The sequence below is a fragment of the Fundulus heteroclitus genome, chromosome 7 (assembly GCF_011125445.2).
Source record: "Fundulus heteroclitus isolate FHET01 chromosome 7, MU-UCD_Fhet_4.1, whole genome shotgun sequence".
Taxonomy (NCBI): Eukaryota; Metazoa; Chordata; class Actinopteri; order Cyprinodontiformes; family Fundulidae; genus Fundulus; species Fundulus heteroclitus.
In genome coordinates, this window is record NC_046367.1 from 13,185,947 (window position 1) to 13,213,062 (window position 27,116).

At 40.7% G+C, this 27,116-nt stretch overlaps 1 protein-coding gene across 3 annotated transcripts in view; it reads left to right on the forward strand.

Moving 5' to 3' along the window:
• Nucleotides 1-27,116, forward strand: part of arhgap20 (Rho GTPase activating protein 20) — a 91,771-nt gene that overhangs the window by 30,002 nt on the left and 34,653 nt on the right. Inside the window, exons 1-2 of one of the 3 annotated variants that reach the window (XM_036138950.1) lie at nt 18,692-19,005; nt 21,079-21,164. In XM_036138950.1, coding sequence (XP_035994843.1) covers nt 18,835-19,005; nt 21,079-21,164 — 257 coding nt within the window. In that variant the 5' untranslated portion in view covers nt 18,692-18,834. Of the gene's footprint in view, nt 1-18,691; nt 19,006-21,078; nt 21,165-27,116 lie in introns of those variants that run through there. The other 2 variants (XM_036138951.1, XM_036138952.1) reach the window with 2 other exon arrangements.

Here is a 27,116-nt window from a genome sequence, read left to right on the forward strand (position 1 = left end):
ATGAACTAAAGTGGAAAATCTATTACTGTATAGACTAGAGAAGGCATAACTAAGCAAATGTAATGCTGTGTGTAACCTTTAAAAATCTGCTTTTAATTTCAGTGGAGTCACTAAACAACTTATCCTGGACAACAACAAATGACCTCAATGACAGCAAAGGAAGTAATATTTTCTAATAAGTCTTTCTTGACAAGCTGCTGCTGGCAGGCCAGATGGGGTCACTAGTTTAGACCCCCCGCAGAGGGCTTAGCTGCTGGACCGGATATGAGCATATATTAAATAGTTTTCTGTGGTTGGTGACAATATTCCCTTTGCTTGCAGTTACCGGGAGGCCAGGTTGATTGATTGGATAGTCGCCGATGATAGATTTGAAGCAAACTACCCGTTAAAACAAGTTATAGCTTTCCATCAGTCATTGCGCCGTTAAAGACAAAAGTTCACCTGAACTATTTTGTCCATTTGGACGGGATTATATGAAATAAATGTATTTTAAAAACATTTGCATTATATTAAAGAGCCATGTCAGCCGGAGCTACTATTGGATGCTTTTAATTTGGTGGAAAAACAATGAGGCAGCGCTAACAGACCTCCTGAAAGTTTTACTTCCTGTTTCGCTGCCAAGTGATAAATGGTTTGGCAGGTTAAAAAAAACACCAGTCTGAGACAAAGAGCTCCTGCTCACTGTCTCTAACTGACCAACTAATCCTCTGCACAAAGGTCAAACTGCTTGAGAGAAATCCTTACTTCCAGTTGTCACATTTCTCTGTTCCCCGGAGTCTTTACGGCTCTCAGTGGCCGTAAATTCTGATAAGTATGGTTTCAGCAGCCTTTGTAGATAGAGACTGAAATATGGCCCTACTTGTTTTTAACATTTTGTTCTGTAACTATAGTTGTGACATGATGTTCATGTCCTAAAATATCTGAAAGTATCCAAAACTATTAAAGTAAATTTTTACTAAAGCAAAGTGCTGATACAGATTTTGGTGCACCTTGTGTACTTAACTTAACTTATAATAACGTATGACATTGTTTGACGAGAAGCTGTTACTTTGGTCTAATTTTACTCTTAACGATAAATGCCAGACATTTTTATATCACCCTAAGAAAAAAAATCATCAAACCCCATCTCTTCTTTTTTTAAGGTCTTAACATTGAGAATGTAGAGAATTTTTTTCTCAATAATTTTGAAAAAGTGTTTGGAAATACCTGATAAAAAACCTCTATAGTAATTTTATTGTTAATAAGACTCAGAAATCATACAGTTTTAATGAAAGTATCACCCTGAGTGCACTTTAAGTATTTTTGACCTAAATAAGTTATATGTATGTTAGTTTCCATTGAAGTGGGACTATTTCTCTCAATTAACAAAATCCATCCATCCATCCATCCATCCATCCATCCATCCATCCATCCATCCATTTTTTAACACGTCTATCCCTGTGGGGGTCGCAATGTGTGCCGGTGCCTATCTCCAGCTGTCAATGGGTGAGAGACGGGGTACAACCTGGACAGGTCGTCACTTTATCACAGACTTAACAACATTAACATCAATAATAAACACAGTATTGTTTTTTTTAATTCATAAGTTGCAGATCACTTACATTTTTAAATGTTTAATCTATGAATACATAACGCTTGCATCACAATTTCTTATATATAATTCTGAACATCTGAAAATGAAAAGGAGTGACAGATTTTTATTTTTTGATAGTCTATTGAAATAGTGAGCAAGTTGTGCTGAATTTACAGTAAGCTAATTGTTCTGAATTATGGGTGCATGATATCAGAAAAGTCTAATTGTGATACTGTCGCTGTCGGTCTTGTCACATTTATCTTAATTTGCGATTCCACATTGTCTCCATCACTTTCAGTAACCATAAAGCATTTCAGCCACAATGTGGACTGTTTTACATGACATGATGCACTGGTTTTCCAAATTCCGGAAAGATAGATTATTTCATTAAAATGTAACATTCTGATATGACGTGTCTGAACATTTCTAATTTGAGCTGCAGATGAAGCATTGCAAAAAAGTAAAAACTACTTTCTAGTGAGGAATACATTCAATCAGCCCCATATTTATTGGTTAAAATCATTTACAGGTTTTTCACCTCAGGTGGACAAAATAAAAACATCCTTACTTAGCATTTTGAGGGAGGTTTGCCATATTAACAATCAGGAGCACTCATTGTTAATATGGCAGTTAGCCTGATTGATGCAGTGAGAGTGAAGACCCCAACATGCAAAACAAAATCTCAATCAGAGGATCTACAGCAACCCCCTGCTACTGTACAGAAAATTCATGTCTGTACAATCAGAAAGAGACTGAAAATGGAAGAAACCTTGGCCTGAAGTTTGCCAGAGAGAACATAGACAAAGACCAGGACCTCTGAATAATGTTCTTTAAACAAATACGTCTAGACACCAGAACAGATTTTGTTGGTTTCACAAAAAACATCTACAAAATTCCAGGAAAAAAAAATACTAACTATGCAGCATGGAGTGGAAAGTGTCATTTTCTGGAGAAGCTGCAGCAGGACTTGACCATTAAAGACTCCACCATGAATTATATTGTGTATCACAAGGCGCTTGAGGAAAGAGAACATCTGTAAAAACACCAAAACTCAAGCTGAACTGGACCATACAATATGGCAATGACCCAATAAGGAAATGGAAAATCCCGAGCTCAGCTCTTGATCTCATTGGGAACCTGTGGGGTGACTTGAAAAGGGCTATCTATGCTAGAAACCCCTTAAACGTTTTAGAGCTGAAAATGAGAAGTGGGACAAACTTTTCTTAAGTTAATGTCAGACACCAGTAGATGGTTACAAGAAGCATTTCACAATAGTTATTTTAACTAGTGTTAATTTATGACTTTTTTCAGAGATCAAAATAATATAACACATCAATGTTTGAACATTGTGTCTTGAATGAACTCAGTATTTAGTGGAGTATCTTTATTTTATTCTTTTACATGACTGTATGTGGAGTATAAAACAAGAAGTCATGTGGTCGACATGTTACCGAGAAGCATTTCTTGAATAACTTGTCTTGGAAACATTTGCTACACCCTGGAGACATGCAGAAGAGGAAAGAAGTATTTGCAACATTTTACTTTTGGCGGAATGAGACAAACAGCAAAATTCAAGAAATTCCTTCTCATAAAAAAAGAAAATAACAAATATTTTGATGTATAGGTCCTGGGAAGAGGTTCAAATAGTCATTAAAACTGTCATAAAACAGTTCTATGAGCATACATTGCTCATAGTGGATTTGTAGCTACAGTCATACATTTTTTCCCACCACTTCTCCCTTATACATACTTTGAAACTGACTCTATTAACTCAGACATAATTTAATATTGGTTGTCACATGTCAAAAGCTTGTTCTGAGGAAGGAAGTCGTAGTTACAGGTAGAAACAGTCAAACTGCTGTATTTTTCCCTTAAGATGAGAGGATAACCAGCATGCTGTTGACTTGAAGAATAGCCCCAATATAATGTGATGATGCCGTCGCAGAATCTCTGTCTGGGGGATGGTTTGTTTTGTCTGATCGGCAGCGCCAACGGGGCGGGGAAGAGGCGTTCGGCTCAGCTCTTCTACCACGCTGGGAAAGTGACAGGACCAGGTAATTACCTCTTGTTGCTGTAATCTTTTTTTACTCCGTCGTGTTACACTGAAACCGGGGACCTTTCTGTGGACCGCTTTTGCTGGGGACAGGTCATCCAAAATGGGGACTGTCCCTGGAAATCAGGGACGTCTGGTCACCCTGGAGTAAAGAGACCTGGCCGATATTGCTGCTGTACTACAGGCAGTGAACGGGCCGGGCGATATCCCTCTGCATGCTGTACATACAAACCCTTCGTCTCTCTCTCTCTCTCTCTCCCTTTTTAGGATGAGCGAGGCTTGTTTTCTGCTCCTCCGCCACCAAAAGTGCATTTTTTCAATAGAAGACAGATAGGGGAAACGCATATGGCTGACAGTTTGTTCCCTATTGGCTTCTGAAATCAGAAATAGCTACGCAACACGGCACCTCCCAGTTGATGCACCGACACCTATGTATTTATAAACTACTAATTCTAAGTTAGGAGAACGCTTAAATTTTTTGGTTATTAGACTTTGTCAGAATATGTATTTATAAAAGCAATACTTTGATTTCTTCGATTAAAAGCCAAATTAGTTACACACTGTCCCTTTAAGCTGCAGGATATACTTGAAAAATCTCTAATTGCAGGCTTTAACCTCAATGGTGTGTTGTTAACAAGACAGCAATCTTGCAATATAATATTAGAAGGCAATAGTCAGTCACGGTCAGTTAGTTCACTGTATTAAAGACACACATGGGCAAAACAAAAAAAACGGTGTCACAAATGTACATGAAGGGCCAAATACCAATGATTCCACAACTGAACTTAATTCAGGCTGAAACAGAAATACAATTACACTACACTGTTTAAAAAATAGAAGAAAACTTTGAAAATGTGATGATAATGTGTTAGGAACACAAATATGCCACATCATTTGATCAAAACAAAAGTAATTAACCCACAAAGGGCTTAATCTGAAGTCACAGAGAAAGTGAAACTGAAAAACTGAGGTGGCTGTCTAATCTAATTCGCTGAAATGTCTTTGCAGTAACTCAGAATGGTTCTTAGCAGTTCGTATGGCCCCCACGTGCTTGTATGCATGCCTGACAATGTCAGGGCATGTTCCCTATGAGACGACCGAGCGTGTCCTGGGGTGTCTCACTGACACCAGCTCTGATGTTCTCCTGGAAATGCCAGTCAAGCTCCATAGTGCTGAGCAGCGAGCACTGAGCCTACTAGAGGATGTAGGGCCTTCAAGCCACCATCATGAAGTCCATTTCTAATGGTTTGGTCAGATCCATTAAATCAGGTGGTCCCCTGGAGGTCACGTTGTAGGGCCTGGCAGCACTATCCTGTTCCTCCTTGCACAAAGGAGCAGATTCTGGTCCTGCTGGGGGTTTAAGGTAGCCTCGTGAGACCATCCTGATCTCGCGAGCTTTCAAGGTTTCACTCGCAGATCAGTCTGGCTACTCTCCGTTAAAGAAAATTTGGAGCCGTTCACCAAACGAACGTCCAATCAGCTTTGGCTTTGAGGCGGGTTGAGGTGTGACGCAACGAGAAGCGCGACAGTTCAGTCTAAAGAACATGGCGGCTTCAGCCGATGAAACTAGCATTAGCGTGGCTATCGAGCAAGTTTTATCGGAATTACAGAATATTTCTTTGCTGAGCTAACGAGCCTTTACCTGCAGCAGCAAGAGTAGCTTGGCTTGTGGTTGTGTTTTCGTCGTCGCTCTGTTACGAGCGACGACGAAGCATGTTGACGAGTACGTCATATGCTTCGTTGATCTGATTGGTTTATTTGGCCCGTCTATCACCAACATAGGCCAATCAGCTAACCAGTATTTTCGCCCCTTCCCAAAATTACTTCAACGGAAGGTTTCCAGATGGATATGCAAAGCAAATCTATCTGGCGGCGTCAGGTTAGGTTTAAGGACCTCTGCTGGACATGTCCAGCTCTCCTAGAGTAACAGCCTGTCTCCTATCTCCTCCATGGTCTTGAAACCAGGTGCAACCTATGTAGGGTACAAATATCGCCTCATGCTACCAGTAGTGAGACAATTCCTGGACAAATGCAAAACTACTGAAAAGCAGTGAAAAAATATAAGGACGGGAAAATTGTCTGCGGTCTCCACCTGCAGAATCATTCCTTTTTCTGTGGTTGTCTCATTGTTGCCCCTTTAGTGACCTTGTAGGTAATTTCAATCAAACTTACTGATTGGTCCAGTAAGTTTTAGACCAGAGAGTGTGAGCCTGTCCAGAATGACTTATGGATTCAATACACAGCTTGTGGATCTGGTTGGCTTGGCTAAGGAAATACATCCTTCACTCACATATGTAAAAACATAATTTTAGTATCAACCTTCTTCTGATGTTTTTTTGTGACATTTGCAACTTTCTAATGTTCAAGGATTGTCCTGGTTTGTACACTAACATGCCAACTAAAACACTCTTCCTGCCTTTCATGTAGATACACAATCTGTAGGGCGAGCACAAAAGTCAGGAGGTGCACAGCTTGCTGAGATGACACCAGAGCTCCGAGCACACTCTGTATTATGTTGTCTCTTTTTGCCAGTGCCACCATCTGTGAGGCCTGTACTATAAACCCCACACTGTGTCTGAAGTCACGTCAGCTCAGCCTGCCAAAAGGAAAAAAAAAAAAAAAAAAAGCTCTCTTTGCTGCGTCCTTGAAATTACTTTGGTCGAGAACATGCAAACAAAACTATGCCCTGAGCATAACTGTCCACATTCTTACATAAACACACAAATCTGGTGACTTGGTAACATGACTCAAAAGGCAGAAAATATACAAAAGATGTCAGGACAAAAATGGACAAATAATGATTAAACATTATGTTTAAATGGCATATGAATTATGTCGTTCTTAATTTTTACTATCTGTATTTTTAGTAATATTGATGTATCTACAGTGTCTTGCCAAATTATTCAGACATTTTTCATGTTTTATCACAAAACAAATGCAAATATTAGAGTACTTTACTATAATTACATTGTGTGAGAGTGACCAGTAAAGAGCGGATTATAATTGTGATTCCAAAAAAAGTAAAAAACAAAGCAACTGGACTTGTTTAGTCCACTACGGAAAACAAGTCCAGTTGTTTTGTTTTTTACTCTTTTTTTTGAATGACCATGACCTGGATGACTGAGAATCTTCACCAGCATTATAATTGTGAATAGATAATTGTACGTACTTTTGAATTTTTATTTTCCATTATACACATTTTTTTAAACTGCCCTCAGATATCCCTCAGTAAATCGAGTCCAGAAGTATGTAATTCAGTCTGAGCATAAATACGACTGTACTGTGACGGTTTAAAAGATAGACAAAGAACATTAGAGCAATCGTTAGAGAACAGCAACATGAAGAGCACTGTGGACAGGTCAGGTGTTTGACGTTAGGCAGGGTTAGAGTTGTGAAACAATGCCCCAAGCTTTGAACAGTGCTTACAGAGCCCTGTTCAAGCTATCATCTGAATACATAAAGAGTGTGGCAAACAACTTTGAACCCTACAAAGACATGGCTGTCCACCTCAGCTGACAGGCTCGGCAAGGTGAGCATTAATCTGAGGCTCTCGGTCACTCTGGATGAGCTGCAGAGATCCACAGCTCAGGTGCACAAATCTTTCCATGGGATAACTATTAGTGCTGCGCCCTACTTCTGGCTCGTGGAGGGGCAAGAAGAAAATAATTGGTGAATGAAAACTATCAGAAGTCCCTCTTTGTAAACTATGTAGGGGCCACAGTGAAGATGTGAAAAGCAAAGGTAGGTGTGCCGCTCAGGTGGAACCCAAACTGAACTCTGTGGCCTACATTCAAGATGTTATGTGTGGCAGAAAAGGCCTACTGCACAAATCCCTGAACTCACCATTCCTACTTTGTAAAATGGTGGTGGCAGAGTCATGCTGTGGGGAGGCTTTTATGCAGGAGAGACTAGGAAGCCGGTTGGAGCTGAGGGACGATAGATGAAGCTCAATACAGAAAATACAACATTTCTGTATAAAACCTGTTAGAGGCTGCTAAAGATTTGAGACCTGATGAAGGGGCAGGTGAATCCCGCACTTTTCAGATTTTCATTTGGTGAAAGCAGGTGTGTGCAAAGTTTATACTTCCTTCCACTTCACTATTATGCATTACTTTGTGTCGGTCTATCAAATAACATCTCACTACTTCGAGGTTGTAGACCTACAAAATGTGAAAAAATTCAAAGGTTATGATTAGTTTTACAAGATTGTTTTAGCATATAATAAGGTCTCGTACAGCTAGATGGGAGACGCCGACGTAAAGTTAGAGTTATACAGCCATAACAACCACAATACTCTTCAAATTGCTGTGTGTCAGTCGCATCCTCACAGTTTAGGACTACAGCCCTAATCAGATTAGTAGGGTTAAAAGGTCTGAAAGAAGGAGGAGGGGGAGGGGTCAGGATGAGGGTGAACATGTGTGTGTGTGTGTGTGTGTGTGTGTGTGTGTGTGTGTGTGTGTGTGTGTGTCTAATAAGAGAGCAGATGTTTACAAAGCAACAGCCAGGCTCAGACCGTCTGTTTCTCTGATTTATTTCTCTGTATTTCTGTCTCAGTGACTGACTGTCTGTCTGTCTCAGAATTCCCTGGGATTTTTTGATCGTGTCAAAAAAACATCTTGAGCCTTTAGCAGTTGTTTTACAAACAGTAGTGCAGAGAATCAGATTCAATATAATAAATGCTCTGTATAATATGAACAACAAGACCAGCTTACCCTCAGTGGTGCTAATCCTCAGTCTGTATTTTATCTCTTTTTTTTCTTTGGCCTTCTTAAGACAAAATCTTCTAACTACAGAAACTTACATGACATTTCCAGGATCAGCCTGGATTTAGCTGATTCCATCTTCTCATCAACTCGGACTCACATCTCAATCTCAGCTGAAAACAAACAAACAAACATCCCCCAGAATAATGCAGCCACTGCTATGTTTAACTATTATGGTTGTTGATTTATGGTATTGTGAAAGGTAGTGTTGTGTTTGTAGATATGCCAGAAAAGTCGAATTTAGTCTCTGTGTGACTAGAACAAATTCCTTCACAAGTTTGGCATGTGGATAACTTTGAACTGGATTTTATTTTGACTTCCTTTATTTATAACATTTAATTTATTTTCTACCACTCCAATATGATATGGCCAAAATGACTCGCTGCACTGGGCAGACTTCTTAGATTTCTATTCTTTGCTAATTAAAGGGCCATTTGAAAGTTCTTCAAAGACTCTGGATTGCAGTTGATCTCTTGTTCAACATTTTTAAATATCTAGATTGGTCAGTCCTGAACTGGATCATTTAAAATGTCCTAAAACATATTTTGAAATTCACAAACTATTTGTTGAATCCCCAAACAGAACCTTTATAACATTTTTCGTCATAAGGACAACCATGGCATTAGACAGGCCAGGACCGTGCTGCTGGTAAGGCTGGTAGGGCTCAGGTCATACCTATTTGTAAATAAAAAAGGGGTAGAAACTGGATTGCTGACCCTCCAGTGGATTATGAAATCTTTGTTGAGTCATTAATACAAAGCTTTGCAGCTTCATTTTTCCTTTACTGTTTCCGACTACTGGTTTTGAGCCAATGAGGGGTCATTTGATTGAAGCCTCTGACTCAGCAGTGGTATGCTTAGCGTTACTGCTCTGCTTTTTTTTTCATACAACACTGGCTGTTCTATTGTTGACCTTCACTTTTTGGAAAACTGCTCTCTTTAAATGTCCCGTTAATGGATTTTGACTGATTGCCTGATGGATGTGCCACACGTAGCAACGACACCACTTCCAGAAAGCATACAAGCTTATGAAACAACAAATCAGCAGCCCATGCAGAGATCACTTTCTGGTCTTCTTTCTGCTGCTCGGAAACCTTCGTAGGTGAAGTTTGGTTCATAAAGTGCAGAAGTATGATGTAACTCAGCATACATGGATCTCAGCAAAGGCGGGTGTTTTGGAAGGGATTCTATCCAGCACAAAGATGAGGTGAGTTTGACCATTTGATTTTAAAACACTGCAGCGTTTTAGTTGGAACTGACATTGTGGTCAGCTTTCATCATTTGACAAAACCAAAGAAAACCAGAACTGTGAGCAGTCACCCCCGTTTTCCAGGCCTGACCTGGTAAATCCACCACTCGCCTCCCTGGATGTCAGCTCCACTTCACCTGTCCAAGTTGGGAACTGGCAGGGGAACGCTGATCCTGAAATATTTGGCCATCAGAATGCAATTTGCCCAGGGGTGGTACTGCAATGCATTTTTTTTTTTAAAAAATCATTAATACCTCCATATATGATGAAAGAATATTCATTTAAAAAAGGATGTTCTTTAGGAAATGCTGAATAAGACTTTGGAGACATTTGATAGTAAGATAAAATACATTTATATATTATGTTGTTATTTCAACATAGATAATATTGATTTGATCCTAGTATATGATCTGACTGGAACGCACCATGGAATTAAATTAGTCTTAAAAAAAATGGATGTACATACGAAGGTGATGGTTGTGACTGGGACCCCTAGCTCGACACAACACCTGCATTGTGACTGATGAACCCCACCTATATAAATATGTTCCACTGTCCCTAGAGACAGGCATGAAAATGCAATATTCATGTCTGAAATATTCATGCCCAGTGCCAAGCATTATTTTTGCATGGCACTATATGCCAGCTCCGTGTATGCCACAAAGTTAAAGCACACCATAATAAGAACATAAGTTATAGTTTTTGATGTTTGAGTCTACAATAATTAGATCTTCATCCCAAAAAGCTAAGACAGAAAACACTGAAAAGAAGTAAATTGTATAAAGATTGTTGTCCATTATCCGGGTTAATGTAATTTTAATGTGATAAAATTTACCAAAACGTGCGCTGTTTACTTTAAATGGTTTAAAGCAAGCCCTGAAAAACATTATAGCGCTTGAGGCTCGATTTGAAGCATTTGCCATCTAACCCACAATTTCCATCTCCAACGCTGCATTGTTTGGACTTTGTCCTTCTCTCTCCTCCACCTGAATCACCCCCTCTCACCGCAGGCTTTGTCTCAGTCGGCTTTAACAGGGGGTCCCTCCGTCTGTCTCCTCCACACGTCTCCCAGGCTCGATATGCCTCAGCCACCCCACGCCACAATATTTAGACAAAGTGAGAGAGACAGAGACACTCTGGCTGTGGCAAAAGGCCGATACCGAAATTCCTGCCATCCTATTCTCTTTAACTAACCCTCGTGTTTGTCCCGGTGGCTTTAAACGCTGGGTCTGTAACTCCCAGAGGAATAAACAGATTATGGACTCAGAAACGGTGGACATGAAAACCAGGCGCGACTCAATTTCTTTTTAAAGAGCCCTATTAATGTAACATTAGACTCTGGAAGGGTTTTAGGTGCACAGGTTTGAGGGTTTTAACCACATAATTACTTCATGAAGGTTTATTCAGCATTGCGCTGTAGGCTTTAGTGGTCCTTCATGTGTGTCTTGGTCAGTTTTTTTGAAATGCCACACGTATCGTATTCACACAAAAAAATGATCTCCCTTTGTTTTGCGAACAATGATCATTGTAACTGAGAGGTAAAGTGTTATGTAACGTGAAATTGCTCTTGGGGGAAATGGGGGTTTAATCTGCTACATGGAAATCTGTGTTTCACAAGACTCAGAGCAAGTCAGCAGAGAGGTTAGGGTAAACTGCAGTAGACGCAGCGTTTACAGCAGGCAGAAACACAGAAATAACAAAGACTCTTTGAATTCAGCCACTGGACCTCCGAGAAGTCAACATAAATCATCAGATGACAAATAAAGGAGGAGAAGAAAAAGAGGAAGCCGATTGTACAAATTACACCAGACGTGAAAAACTTCATGACATGACAACGTCTCACAAGGGACTCACAGTATCTCCGAATTTTTGCTGTGCATAGGTTGGGGAGTGGGTCAGGGGGTATTTGGTAGCAAATCAAATTAAACACCAAAAGAAAAGTAATAAAAGGTTCCATTAATTTGATCAGAATCACTCTCTCTCCATCTTGAATGACGCCAGGATCCTGTTTGAATACATTCTATTTTCCTTTTCTCTTGCATTATGCTGTCTGTTTTTGGATGCGTCCTGTTTCTAAATGTATGATTTTCATAAAATGCCCTGTTTCCATTGCAGAATGATGTTCATTGAAGGGATGGTTGTTTTTTTAAAACCCTGGTTGTGGTGGATCAGTCACGATTTGCTAATATCCTAGCTACATGAAGAAACTGCTGGTGTCCTTCTACAAGTGCTGCATAGAGAGCATACTGACTTATTGTATCTGCGCATGGCATAACAGCAGCACTGCGACTCAAAGGAAAGTTCTCCAAAGGGTTGTGAATACAGCCCAAAAAAAATCATTGGCTGCCCTCTCCCCTCGCTGGAGGACTTGCACAGCGACCGCTGTCTAAAAAAGGCACAACCCATCACAAAGGACACTTCTCATCCCGGACATTCTCTGTTTACACTGTTGCCTTCAGGCAGACGATACAGAGAAATCAGAACAAGAACCAACCGTTTTAGAGACAGTTTTTACCCGACAGCAAAAACAAAACCAAATGCAACCAAAAATAACCATTAATTATCATGGATGATGTGTGTGAGAATGTGCTATTTTTATTTATTAGTTGTTTTTTATCAGTTATTTGTTATTTATTTCTTATATTGTGTGTAAATTGTGGGACAGAGATTTTTTTTTAAACATATGCACGGATCGATGGCACTTTTTTAAATTTCGTTGTTCTTGTGACAATGACAATAAAGTTTTCATTCATTCATTCATTCATGAGATGTATGAAGAATCAGAAAAAGAGTTCTTCTCACAGAGAAGTTATTGTCATTGAAGGATGGTATGAAAGGGGACGTTGCTTGACCTTGCATGATGGTACTGGGCAAAACAGGCTAGGTAGGGTCTGTAGGTTTCTGCAGGCAAAACAGCTAAACAGAACCGAATAAGAAAAAACTGTAGAAAAACTAATATAAAGGAAGGGTGAAAAGCCCAAACAGTGTAATGTGTCGGTATGATAAATTCTACAAATCGTTTTTTAAGGCTCTTATTCTGCCACTAATTGCTGACTAGAGAATTTTCTCTTTTGCAGCGGCGGTGAGTAAGCACGCCTGTATTCGTTCCATTTGAAAGTGTCAGCAGCGTCGCTAGCCAACATAATATGGATCAAAGTTCAAAAAGGCACCAAGCCATTTTCGTTAACCACTTTTTGTCATCCTTTACTGGAAATGCAGCTTCAAAAAGAGACAGCTCAGATAAAATTCGGCAACAATATAATCATTTCCGAGCGAGCGTTCTGAGCCTGTAGAATGTATTCGCAGTAACCAGACACTGAAGGTTTACGCAGCCCTTATGCTTGAGAAATGGTGAAGAAAAAAGAAAAAACAATAATCCCCTCCAGATGTAATCTCTCCCATAATTTTCACAGCCATTCCTCAAACCTTTGTCAGCCAGAAACCTCTAGATTATGTTTTTCAGAGAAAAAAGAAGAAAAAAAGGAAAGAGTGGGGCTGTATTTTTGGCAGTCACCATGGCAGTCTGCCTTCTTAAAGTAGCAGTGGCGGTGGTGGCGGCTGTCGGGGTGGCGGTGGCATCCGAACCGTGGTGGCTGGTTCTGTTTTGGGTCGCAGCGACACCCTGTCTGTCTGAAGCACCTCTTGTCGTCAGCTACTCGTCCATCCCTCTCTCGGTCCATTCATCACGTGTCCAATCCTGACTCCAAAAGCACTCATCAAATCCTTGTGGCGTCTCCCCCGCCTCCCTGTAAACGAGCCTGTGTTTGTTTCTGTAAGTGGCTTTTATGTAAATATGCAAGCATATTGTAAGGCTCTGCCTCTATTTACAGTGCAAAGCACAACTCCAGCACCTGTATGATATTCACAGGAGCGTCATTGATTCTCTGTCCTTCACTGAAGGGGAGAATCCCACTCGATCGGGCTTCCAGTTTCTCCCCGACCTTAAGTAGCTCGACTGATCCAGATTCGGGCATGTGGAGTTTTTGGCTGCAGGGTGACCCACTTTAGGTTTCACAGCGGAGTTTTTAGCTCGCCATGAGAAGATGTGTTGAGTTTACCATGGGAACTGGAAGAAACAGTGCTTTTTTTATTGTTGTGTTACTCAGCCACTAACAAAGTGGAACATTTAAGAGGTAGAAACAACACAGTGCAGCACGGAGTCAGCTATGGTCAGCCGGTGACGTTTTCCCAACCACATTTCTGACACACCCTGAATTTAGCCTTACTTTTTCTGCTTTGGGCCTCCTTACAGAGAATCAGTCACGACTTTGAAGAGTTGGTTGCAGCTGAAGTACCGTGGCGAGTCCAACCTGCTTGCAGTCACTGTTGGACGTAAGTGTGTTTCTGTCACAGAGGAATGCATTTTAATTGTTATTCTTGCATAATGAGAGATTAAACTCTCAACAGAAGCCGTTGTCTTGAGCAGCTCGCAAAAAAGGATCAAAGAGGATGGCCGGACACTATCAATGCTCTTATCATCCTAAGCAAACCACTTTCCAGGGCAGAGATAAGCTATGGCAATTGATGCGTACCTTTGTATTTGTGAACAGGAGATAGTGGGTTTACATTATATTGAACTGCCATTGATATACAGCAACTTCCCAGCAATATTTCCTTCAGTTACAGTCCTTAATTCTTATCATGGTATACCATTTGAACCACTTGAAGCACAGTGAACAGCATTTCCCTGTAATGTTGGTTAACAAACAGCAATGGATTAATAATTAATTAATGTTTAGCCTTTTGTTAAGATGATAACCCAAACTGCTTTATTTTTCATATTCATTTGCAAAATATTCACACCCCTCAATATTTTCATAATGGTACTTTTCAAACACAACCTTCCGTGTATTTTATCGACATTTTCTATCATAGACAGGCAGACAGTACATTCAGATAGATCTAAAAAAAAAAAATTAATATTGTTTAAAACTACAATATTTTTAGCTTACCATCTCAGAAAGTGAAACTCGTATATAGAATTGTTACACAAAGAGTGATACAGTATACTCCAAATTTTGGTTCTTGTAATGTTGATGATTATGGTTATACATAAAGAAATCCCAAAATTTAGTGTCTCAAAAAATTAGAATAGTGTGAAAAAGGGTAATTATTGGAAACTCATGGTGTCAATTAACTCAAGCACCTGCAAATGTTTCTTGAGCCTCTAAATGGTCTCTCACTCTGGGTCAGCAGGCGACACAGTCATGAGGAAAACTGCTGAGTGGACAGATGTCCAGAAGACAGTCCTGACACCCTTCAAAAGGAATGGAAACCACAAAAGATCATTGCTGAAGAAGCTGGCTGTTCATAGTTCTGTATCCAAGCATTTTAACAGAAAATTGGGTGGAAGGAAGAAGTGTGGTAGGAAAAGGTGCACCTGCAACAAGGAGAACTGCAGCCTTCAGAGGATTGTCAAGCAAAAATCCATTCAATAATTTGTGGAAGATTCACAAGGAGTGGATGGAGGCTGGAGTTGGTGCCTCAAGAGCTACGCACAGACCAATCCTGGACATGGGCTACAAATGTTGCATTCCTTGTGTCAAGCCACTCCTGAATGTCAGGAGCATCTTACCTGGGCTAAGGAGAAAAGGAAATGGACTGTTGTTCAGTGATCCAAAGTTATCTTTTCAGATATAAGTAAATTTCTGTGTTTCATTTAGAAATCAAGGTCCCAGAGTGTGGAGGAAAAGTGGAAAGGCTCAGAATGTACGTTGGCAAGTGTGAAGTTTCTACAGTCAGTGATGGTTTGAGGCGCCATGTCATCTGCTGGTCTACTGTGTTTTCTGAAGTCCACAGTCAGTGCAGGAAATTCTACCAGGAAATTCTAGAGCATTTCATGCATCCCTCTGCAGACAAGCTGTATGGAGATGCAGAATTTATTTTCCAGCAGGACTTAATACTTGCCCACACTGTCCAAGGTACCAAAAGCTGGTTCAATGACCATGATGTTCCTGATTGAACAGTAAACTTCCTTGACGTGAACTTCAAAAAATGTATGGACTGTTGTCAAGAGGAAGATGAGAGACACCAGACCCAACAAGGCAGATGACCTGAAGGCAGCTATAAAAGCAATTTGAGCGTCCATTATTTCACAGTGCCACAGGCTGATTGTCTTTATGCCACGGAAAGCTGATGCAGGAATTCATGCAAGAGGAGGACCAACCAAGTATTGAGTGCATAGAAATTGACATATTTTCAGAAGTCTGACATTTGTGCTTTAAAGAGACGTAGCGTAAGCTCCAGGGTTTTTGCACAAGTCTGCCTCCTCTGTTAATAAGTTGAAGTGACTCCAGTGTTTTGCACGTGCAAAATCTCAGTCTCAGTCGAGTTGGACAGAGAGCATCTGTGAACACAATCAAGTCTTGATACTTGATTTTCAATTGGATGTAGGTCCAGACTTTGACTGGGCCACTTCTAAAACGTGAACGCGTTCTGATCTAACCCATTCCCTTGTGGCTTTAGGGTTGCTGCCATGTTGGAAGGCGAACCTGCTCTCCAGTTGAGTCTTTTACAGCCTTTATCATGTTTTCTTCCACAATTGCCGTGGATTAAGCTCCACCACCTTTAAAACTCATCAGGACAGCATGATGTTCCCACCACCATGTATCGTCATGATGATGACGGCTTCAGGGTGACGCACTGTTTGTTTTCTGCCACACTCTTTTTGTGAAGGCATTTGGTTGCATTTGGGCTTTCTTTAGATGTCAGCTATTAGAATAAAGAGGGTTTAATACAAACACACGATCATTTTCAGGTACGTATTTGTAAAAATCTCTAGTCTTTGGTAATCTTCACTTCTACCTCATGTTAACCCCAACATTATAGATTGCAGTTAGTGTTGTTATTTATGTGACAAAATGGGAAAGAATTGAAGAGGTTGGAATTCTTTTCCAAGGCGCTTTAAAATGTAAAATCCTTTTCAATTAAAAGCATGAATGCTTATAAATACTGTAATTTGAGACATCTCACTATTTATTAAAATAGCCAATTAGTATATTTTGCTTTAATTTTACTGTGGAATTTGTTTGACAGTGTTCAAAACAGAGAAAGCACATGTTGGTATATTCATCCTTCTGCCACTCCATACTTGACTGACCTTTAAAGAAATAACAGTGGTATTGTTATCAGCTCCCAGGTTTCCTTGCAACATTTAAGTCCTTACCATGAAGCTGAAAGCTTCAGAGGTTTAGACCAAAAATCCTAAAACTCAGTTTGCGGTCGCAACCGGCATGTCTAACTTTAGAATTCATGAAGGGCTGTGCACTCAGATTACCCACAGACATCTCAGAGTAAATACTCTCCTCCTCCCAGGAAGGTTTCCTGCAGTGAGGGTTTACTGTAGCAGCACCTATAAGTCAAATGGGCTGTGCGTCATAACATGTGGAAAAATAAAATTAAAATGCTGGCAACATTCCTCCTCATCACTCCTTGTTATTCTTGGCTCGGGCAGCGCATTCTTGCACCTGGACCGGACCACACTGGCGTTTAGCGTAGGAACGCCTCCATATGGCACTGACTGCGCACAGGCGTCCTCAGTCAGTCCATCAGCTACGTCAAGTTCTTTAGATCGGGCCGGCTGTCCTTTCAAAATAAAAGCTATAAATGTGTGTTTATGTGTGAATAGACAAATCAATACATATACCATCCCAAGGGAGATTCTAGGATTTTTTTTAAAATTACGTTCCATTACGTTTTCATGCCAAAAACACACAAAAACCCACTAATCCCATGCTGAGACTAAGCAAAACTCTTCTGTCTTCTAGATTGATTCATATTTCAACACTGGTGGCATTCGATTTCAACATGTTTAATATTAATCCTGTTAAAAACGGACCGAGAAATGAGCCCAAACATTTGTTTGTCCCATACCTGGATTGTTCTTTTTTCTTCGTTTTTTTCATTGCTACTATTTATGTATAACATTCTCTGTGTTTGCCACTGCTGTACTCGAATTTCCCAATTGCAGGACAATAAAGGAATTCTTATCTTATTTATATCATTTTTTATCATTTGAAAGTGTAACGTCTGACTCCAATAGAGACCACAAAGAATGTAGTAACTAGGCTTCAAGATCTAAGTACTGATAGACCATTAACTTAATTTTGTCTAAGGTTTGCTTTATCTAGCACCAGCTGATTGATATACTAGTCATATCATTGGTTTTATACAGTTTATTCAGCGCATTTCTTGTACATCATGTGCTCTAATGATTGCTTTGTTATTCTTGTCTGTCATGTCCACTATAATGTGTAATGCTGCCTTTCTTGGCCAGGTCACCCTTGTGAAAGAGTTCTTCTTCACAATGTCTTTTAAGATAAGATAAGATAAGATAAGATAAGATAAGATAAGATAAGATAAGATAAGATAGGCTTTATTGATCTCACAATGGAGAAATTCACTCCATGAATGGAGCCGGATGACTTTTTGAATTGAGAAAATTTCCGGGAGAGGAAGCGAAACGTCTTCAACTACGGAAAACAAGTCCAGTTGCTTTGTTTTTAACTTTTTTTTTTGGCATGAATGGAGAAATTCACTCCTTGGGCTTTTATCTGGTTAATAATAATAATGATGATAATAATAATAATAATAATAATAATAATAATAATAATAATAATAATAATAATAATAATAATAATAATAATAATAATAGAACTGTATTGATCTCACAATGGAGAAATTCACTTCTGCATCTTAACCCATCCCCTTGGGGAGCAGTGAGCTGCCACTGTGCGGTGCCTGGGGAGCAATTGGGGGTTAAGGGTCTTGCTCAGGGACCCAGAATGGCAGCTTGTGGGAGTTGAACTAAGAACCTCTGGGACCAAAGTTCTGTGATCTAACCACTAGGGCACCACTCACCCTAAATAAAGGCTTAATTTAATAAAGAACAAATAATTCGCTATTTCCTTGTTATGCATTTTACCATGGCATCACTCCATTCTTGGAAACAGACTCAACTGCATGAAACACGCTCAGTTGTTTGGGCTTTTTAGTACTTTTATTATGGTAATCCCTACCGGATGTTCTCTTGCTCCTCGGCCAGTTGAGTGAATTGAGGAAGACTGTGGAGTAGGCGCTCAGTCTAAACTGCGCTCAGGCTGTGCCAGGACCTCTGCTGACTCCTGCGTCCCACAGGCTCGGCGTCGGATCATCTTCTTCTCCGTGATGGATCCTCCGCCGTCTGCGCTGTGTGCCGGATGAACCGTGGACTTTACTCTTTGTATGATGGGAATATACCGCCGGTGCGCTCGGCCCCGTGGATGTACACAAGCTTGATGGAAAGCATGCCACCGCAGCAGGGGAGCATGGGGCAGAACAGGTCCGACTCCCTGACGGGTGACAGCAAGGCGCTGCCCGACAGCAAAAAGGTAAAGCGGGCGCTCGGACTCATTTTCGGGTGTGCGCTCCTGTTCGGGCTCCGTGCCACTGATGATGGTCAGTTAGGGCGCAGAGGTTCATTTGTAGAAGCCAGTTTTGGTGCCAGTAGTTCTTATTTTTACCCCCCCCCCCACCCCCCAATCTTTTATGTTGAGTATCCAAATTATCCAAATAATTGAGATCTTTCCTAAGCTGATAACTATTTGCCGGTTTGACTCGCAGTTTGACTACTTTCCCTCTAATTGAACCTTAATTCTACCAGAGAATACCTTTCATTGCCTTGATGAATGTCACAGCGTTTATCTGTGTGCGCAAAGATTTTAGGAGTGCAAATAATAGAGATTCGGGTTAGCAGTTTAGAAAACTTCATTTTATAAATAAATAAATAAAAATAAATTGCGGGTTTAATGGTAAAGTGTTTAAAAACAAAAACAAACGTAGACAAAGAAAATCCTGCAAAACCACTCCGTTTGTTTAGAGATAATATACATATTTAAACATGTAAAAAGACATTGGAAATTATTTAAAAATTTTGATACTACACCGTTTAAAGGCAGGACTACCCACTGTTAATTTCTTGTAGATATGTTTCTTTCTTTTTTTTTTTTTTTTTTTTGCATATAGGTGATTTTCCTTGAAGCGCTTCGGGAAGTTGTTGTAAACAGCGCCTCCCTTGCTAATGTGTTTAAAACTGGTCACTGCATCTGTGCACGTAGGGCTTTCCAAAAGAGCAATTTTCAAGACAAAAAGGGCTACTCTTTGTACGTTATTAATTCAGTGTCACCTATAACAGGTTAAATGTGAGCACAAATTAATTATTACCTAAATATCATTGTGACCGGCTTCCCTAACCATTTTCTCTTGACTTTGAACGCAACCCTTTCTATTCATTGATTTTGTAAATATTTAATTACTTCATACCCTTTGAGTTGCTGTATGTGGTTAAAAAAATTACATTAACCAATTTAGCTAATTTTTGCGTTCCCGTATCTTGGCTTGATCTGGTATATTTTGAGAATGGTTTCACTTTTGGGAAATACTGAGAATAACCTCAAAACAAGAATTAAAGATTTGGCCTAATGCCAAAGACAACGTTATCAAATATATGTTTCCTGTGTGGTGTTTCCGTCAGAATATTTGTTTTGTGTTTAAAGTTTTATGATTGAACTGAAGTTATTCTAGGCTGCACCTATAAGGTCAGGCTTTTATCAGCCAAAATGTGTCTGTTCATTGGTCTCCTCCCTGCTCCCAGTGCGCGGTGGGAGCGTGTCCCTGACAGCAAAGCCCACATCCAGCCAAGTTGTCATCCTCAGAAATCACAAGATATTATTTTTATGTAGTTGCACTTTCGGTTTAGATTTCTGGAGAAATGGGAAGAGTTTCTGGAATAGGGGGTCAAAGCTAGTGATCCAGGCTGGAAAGCCCATGTTTAGCAGCTCATGACATAAAACTAATCAGAAACGGACACAGAAAAAAGCCAAAAAGGGAGCTGAATGTCTGTGAGGGCTGTTTGTTTCTGGCTTGTTTTAGGAAATGACTGGTAAACCCTCGGAGCGCTCAGTCCCATGATGCTCGTCATTGTGCTTTTTATGTTGGACTCTTGTGACTGTGGCCTATGTTGCTCATGTAAGTCTGCTAAGACGGGAATGTTATCCATATGTCATGGGTAAAGTGAGCTCTGGAGTCATTTGAGGCACTTGATCGTGTTTTATAGGAAGAATTTTGGAGGAATCAGAAATGTTGTGCCATACTCTTAGATGATGCATCCCACTACTTTACTCCCCCTGACCTTTTTTTTTATGTCTTAGTCTCGTTTCCTCCTTTCTTTCTTCACTCCTGGCACTTCTCCTTTGCCGTCAGTCACAATCCTCCTCCTTGACTTCCTGCAGCAGCTGTCGGCGAGCCTCACAGAGTGCTGACCGTGGACTTTTTGTCCCCCTCCCTACAAACATTACTGCAGTGCTCCCCGTCATCCAATGTAACCACAGCCGCTGACACGACCTTCCCGTTGTGCGTGTCCTCTGACTCATGTTTTGTGTTGCTCTTTCTCTCTGCCCACTCAGAAGATGAAGACCCTGGCCCAGAGGCGACAGTCGGCTCCCTCGCTGGTCATCAGTAAAGCCCTCACAAGATCAAGAAGCGCTTCCAGGTATACTCATGCGCTGCTGTCCATGTCCCCGTCGTAAAGGGTCTGAAAGTTGGTGTTAAAACTGTCCTGTCTATTTAACACATTGCAGTTGTTGAGGCTCCAGATATTAATTATCTGTGTGGTGACTGATTAAGTTTTTTTTTTTTTTTGCCAGCCATGCTTTCTGTGACTTTTTTTTTTTTTTTTTAATTACAGCATATTTTTTCTGCGCACGGCTTGCACAGCTGGTTTGTAGGCCGTGCACGTAATTTTCTCGCTATAGCACGGCGGCGCAGTGGTTAACACTGCTTGCCTCACAGCAACAGTACGACATTTCGTTGTATGTACCTTGTATGAATAATGACCAATAAAGCATCCTATCCAATCTTAAAGATAGGTCCTCCCAGCAGAGAGCAGCTGAAACTATAACTGATCCATTAGTTCTAGTTAATCTGGGAATGATTAACTGGGATCGCACTGTAGCCAAATTAATAACCAATCACATCAAAAAACAAAGAAACAGCGCTTGCGTAATCTGCTTCACATGAAAACAGAGTTCAGTGCTGTGCAGTCACCGAAGCTAATTAAGACCATGTGTGTTATTTCACTGTTTAAACATGGTATTCATTTTTATCGTAGTATCAGGCCTTATTGGCGAACGCTTGAAGGGAATCTTGAATGGGACATCGGTGGTTGATCAGTGGTAGATTCCTCTCCGCTGAACGGATGGTGTTATGAATGAAGCTGCTCTTGCGTAACTCTAAGTTCCATTGCGCAATAAAGTAATTGCTCCCTGTATGACAGATCAACCAGTGCAAAGTATCTGAATGAAAACTCATTTTCACTAACGTCGCCTGTTTTACTGTAACCTAGCCATGCCTTCACTGACCGTGGATTCATCTATAAAACCCCGACTTGATATGATGTCGCAACACGTCTTTGCTGATGTCCTTTTCCGGTTGCTGCGAGGCGTTTGCTCGGTTGGCCTGCCGTTTAATGGATGCCAGAGCTTTCATGTTTTCTGTCACCGAGTTTTCCCAGAAAACACTCAGCGCTGATTTAGGAGGCCGATAGCGCGTAGATTAAAGAAGTGAAAAAATAGAGCCTAGGAGGCCGTGGATAAAAATCAGCAGATAGACCTTGAAAATCTGGATCTGGGCTGAGCAAATAGAAAAAGCTTTTTGGTTGCAGATCTGATTAATATAGACTATGGTATATAGAAAGTCTACCATTTAGATATTTTCTCAAGGGTTATATGTGTTCTCCCAGTTTGCCTAAAATCTAGAGTTTGGTGTTGGAGGCTCATTCAGTCACTCATTGCTTACTTCTCCCACAGCTATCGGTCTTTTCATCACCCCCCCCGCCGTATCACTCAGAACCCTTCCTTTTCCTTTACCAGGGTCGGAAATAAGCCCTTCCAATCCCCTCTGGCCACACTGATTATTTACAAAGCACTTTGTTTATCTTCTAAACTGCAACTAACTTGTGTTGACGGCAGCTTTAGAGGCCGGCTCCGTTCTCGCATTGCTCGCAAGTTACTTTTACGATAAAATACCTCTAACGCCACGAAGGCAGCGATTTTTAACGCTCGCGGATCGGAGGGCAGGATCGACTGCCGCCTGCGTGAAGTCTGGCGCTTCCGGCACTCGGCTCGGTGGCGAGGGGGGGGCTCTGTGCGCTGCTAAATGGGTCGGTTCTCTTGGGGCGTGATTTGTGTGTTAAAGAGAGTTGGGGAGACATATTCTGTTGGCAGGTATGGTGAGAGGTGGAGAAAGGAACTCTATTGACTGAAAGACAAATAGTCTGCCTGACAGAGCCACTTAGTCTGCCCCAGTCTGCCCCGTGTGTGTGTGTGTATGTGTGTGTGTCTGTGTGTGTGCGCGCAACAAGAGGTGATGTGGAGCCAGGACCTGTCACCCTTAACCTCTGACATAAAATTAGGAGGTGTTGAAGGGATGCTCAAGTTACTGGGGTTAGATGACTGTAAAAGCCTGTAGGTTAAGGTCCTGGTTGTGGTTGATGCTACGCTCCGATCATTTGTCAAAACAGGCAATTTATGTTATAAATTAGTTTTGTTTGGTCTGACCCTATGCATGCTTTGGAAAGAAAACCTATGGAACCCCCGAAGCCACATAAATGCAGCTGAAATGGATAAATGAGTGGTTCCAGCAGTTCTTGGCAGTGGCTTCATCATCATTGCATCACCGACGTGCTCTTTATCCAAGTAAATCCCTTTTTGAGAGGAGAGGGAGAGCAACAAGGATACGCCATTTGTGCAATTCATACTGTAACGGGCCAGCTATTTCTGGTTTCAGTCCTCTCTGTTTAGAATGTAAGGGTATTCTTTGACTGGGAAGCGGGAATCTGAGAGGAAACTTAAATATACTCTGCTTTGCACTTGTAGTCTTTTTCACGTTTTGATTCACAGAGCCACTAACTTGAATGAGGTTAGCTGGGATTGCATGTGTCAGACCAACACAACGTCTTGCATAGTTGCAGAGTGGAAGGAGAAGGATATCGTTGTCGTACAAATAAAAATCTAAAAAGCAAAGCCTCTATTGGTGTGCGTTTAGCCCTTATTACTCTGATGCTACCAAATAAAATCCAGTACAATCAAATGCATGTGAAAGTCACCTGGTTAGTAATTGGTGCCCACTCTTGTGTAATATGTGTAAATGAATAAAGAGCTGTTCTGTAAAGGCCTCAGGGAGCAAGGAGAGAGCAGGGAGAGCATTAATCAGAGAAGCAGCCAAGAGGCCATTGTAACTGGGGGAGCTGTAGAGACTTACTGCCCAGGTGGGAAAATCTGTTTGGGGAAAAAAAAAAAAAGTCAAATTTCTATTTTGCCACTATCCTTCTACTTGATACAACTGACAAGTGGAAGAAGGTGCTCTGGTCAAATGAGACCACAATTGACCTACGTGCGTCACAGTGCAATCACCATCCCCATTGGTGGTGGCAGCATCATGCTGTAGGGATGCTGCAGAGAAAGGAAAGCTGGTCAGAGTTGATGGGAAGATGAATGCAGCTAAGTGCAGGACATAATTGGATGAAAAGCTGTTAGAGGCAGCAAAAGACTTGAGACTGGGTGGGGAGGGGGAGGGGAGGGGGAACTATCTGCAGAAAAATAATCCTATCAGATCAGACTCACCCAATCAGACTCTGAATTGTCTTGCTACTGAAACTTGCCATACAAATAAAATTGCTTTGCCTCAACAACTTTGCACATCTAAAGTGCTGTAAAGTGTTGGAAACATACCTCAAAAGACTGTAGAACCAGCTTTGACGTTATGAGGTTTACAAAGTATCGACTCATGGAGCTGAATACAAATACAAGAACACTCTTCAGATTTGTATTTGTCAAAAATGTTTTAAAAAAATCTATTTTTATATTCACTTTATAATTATGCATTCATTTATGTTGGTGTATTATGTAAAATCCTAATTAGGAACAACTGTTTAAAAATGTAAAAAAAAAAAACAATCAAGGGGATTTGAATAATGTATAGATCTGACGGGTTATGAAATTGAAGCACATTACATTCTGCATGGTTGCTTTGTCTTGATCATAGTTTTGAGAAATTTCCCCAAAATGTTCTAGATTTGGCCAAATAAAGTAACTGATTGGCCAGTAGTCCTTCTGATGAGTAAATGGTAATAAAAAACTGTTTAATTAGATGTTTTTCTAACATTAAATGTGAAAATCTGAGAATATTTATAAAAAGTCCATCGGTTGGATGGGCACTGAGAGCGTTTCTGGATCTTAACGTAGTCCTCATCCAAAGGACTAATCTCATCCATCAACCTCCTGGCTTTTGACTGCAGGAGATTATTGACATAAACCATAGGATTACTGCCCTCCTCCTCAGGGCATTAATCTATAAGTCATGGGAGGAAGATGGCAGCATCGTAAAACATGAAAATGTATGACTAGCTCACATTCCTGTCCACACGTTATTTTGCTTCTACTTGAGAATCGTGCACTACTTCATGGCAGTTCATCAAATAAGATAAAATAATAAAAAAAATACATTGATGTTTGTGGATGTAAGATGACAATGGGATATAAATACTTTTGCAAAAAAAAAAATCCACTCTAGAGCATGGACATGCAAACTCTTTTTACACCAATCACAGGAAATTTGAAGACTGCACTCTATGTGACAAGCATTGTTTCCTGGTTTAATTGTGAAAAAACAAACAAAAAAAAACAACCTCCGGGTGCTTCACCCTAATAAAACGGGTTCGGGTTTCTTGACCCAATCCTCAGTGTGATTGTCCGGGAACGTGTGTTTCCTCAGCTTGCTATGCAAGGTCTATTGTGGTGTGCAGCTTTATGGTTTTTGTAATTTATGTTTTGCCAATTGAGGTCAATCAAGCAATAGAAAAACAGAAGTTCTTTATCGATTTGCGTGCATAGAAGCCCTTCCCTTTTTTTTTTTTACCTAGTTATAGGCAGTAGCAAGCAGGTTTCAGGCCTGTTGCAATGCATGCTGCAGTAAAGCTGCAGCATGGATTTGTACTAAGCCTTCTAATAAAGTCAGACATCTATGATTAATGTAATTCAAACATGAATGTAAGTGACTGTGACAGTAGTAATGAAGAAAGGGTGCCACTGTTGACTTGGGAGATGGCACAGGGTGGTGTGCGTGTGTCTCAAATGACGTCTTTTATAATCTGCATGCCTGCAAACGCTCTCTTTGTCTCCTGAGCTCATACCCCGCACTGTCCGCCCAGAGGACCGGACCAGACAACCGCTGATGCAATCCCTTCAGCTTCAGGTTCGCTGTGTAACACACAGCCGCCGCCACAAACGGAAACAAGATGACAGTTCCTGGTTTTACTTCATCTTGGTTGGTGTTTGTTTTGCATGTCATGCAAAACGGCGTCACCCTGTTTGTCACCTTAGTCTTAACCATCTTGTGTTTTAGCGATTAGCAGAGTTAGCATGCATTGGTTAGCATGCCTTTCTGTAAATATTTGTCGTCTTGTGTATTCCTGAGGAAATCTAGATCCTTCACTGATAGAGTTTATAAGCTTCAAAGGATAAAGTGAAGGAACGTGGTCATAAATCATCCCGTTTTGCTGTTATCTGATAAAGTCTTCCCATATTCAATTCACCAGTTAAAGAAATTTGCATCCTTTGGCAGATGGCTCCCTTTTGTTCCTGACTTTTTCAGGTATGAAATGACCAAGGCTGATGAAATAGCTCATCTGCCTTTACAGAAAACAGTCATTTTAATTTTTTTTCTCATACATTTTGTCCTTTTGTATTTTTGAACTTCATCTCTAAATATCTCACTGATGGTGAAAATGGCTAACTTGGAGTCTTGTTCCCAAAAGCAGCAACTTCCACACTGAGGAGCGTTGCTGCTAGTGCAACTTAGTGGCGCATATATACGTACGGTGCGTTTGCTGGTCACAAAAAGCTAGGGATTTTGAGTTTTGGTGGTAGTTCAGGTCTTAGTGAGTTGAATGCATTATTGCTACTCAAATGCAACAAGCTGAAAAAGTACAAAGAAGATCATTATTGGGGTGCTTTTTTTTAATGAGAAATTTACAGCTGATGTCTTCAGTAAGTGCAACATTTTAAACCTGTTGGATCTGATTTTTCTCTGACTCAGGCTTTTCTTATCTTCCCCAGCCCAGCCTCTATGGTTTGAGCTGAATCGGGTGAATAAAATGTGTCTCAGAATGAACGCTCTCCGCTCGAACCAGGAGCCGTTTAGCACGCGAAACTCCAGCCCCACCGCTGACAAACACCGAGCCTTACTCAGAAACAACGGCCCCTTCTTTTATTCTTCTACAACTTGACAGAGTCCAACTTTGTGATCCGTGCTGATAAAATCCATCAACCTTTATGTGCACATGTTTTTTTTTGCCGCTTGAATATTCATCCTGCAGGATTGGCATGCAGTGTGTTGTGAATCTTTGCACGCTGACGCCCTCTTATTGTGTCTAAGAAGTTAACAT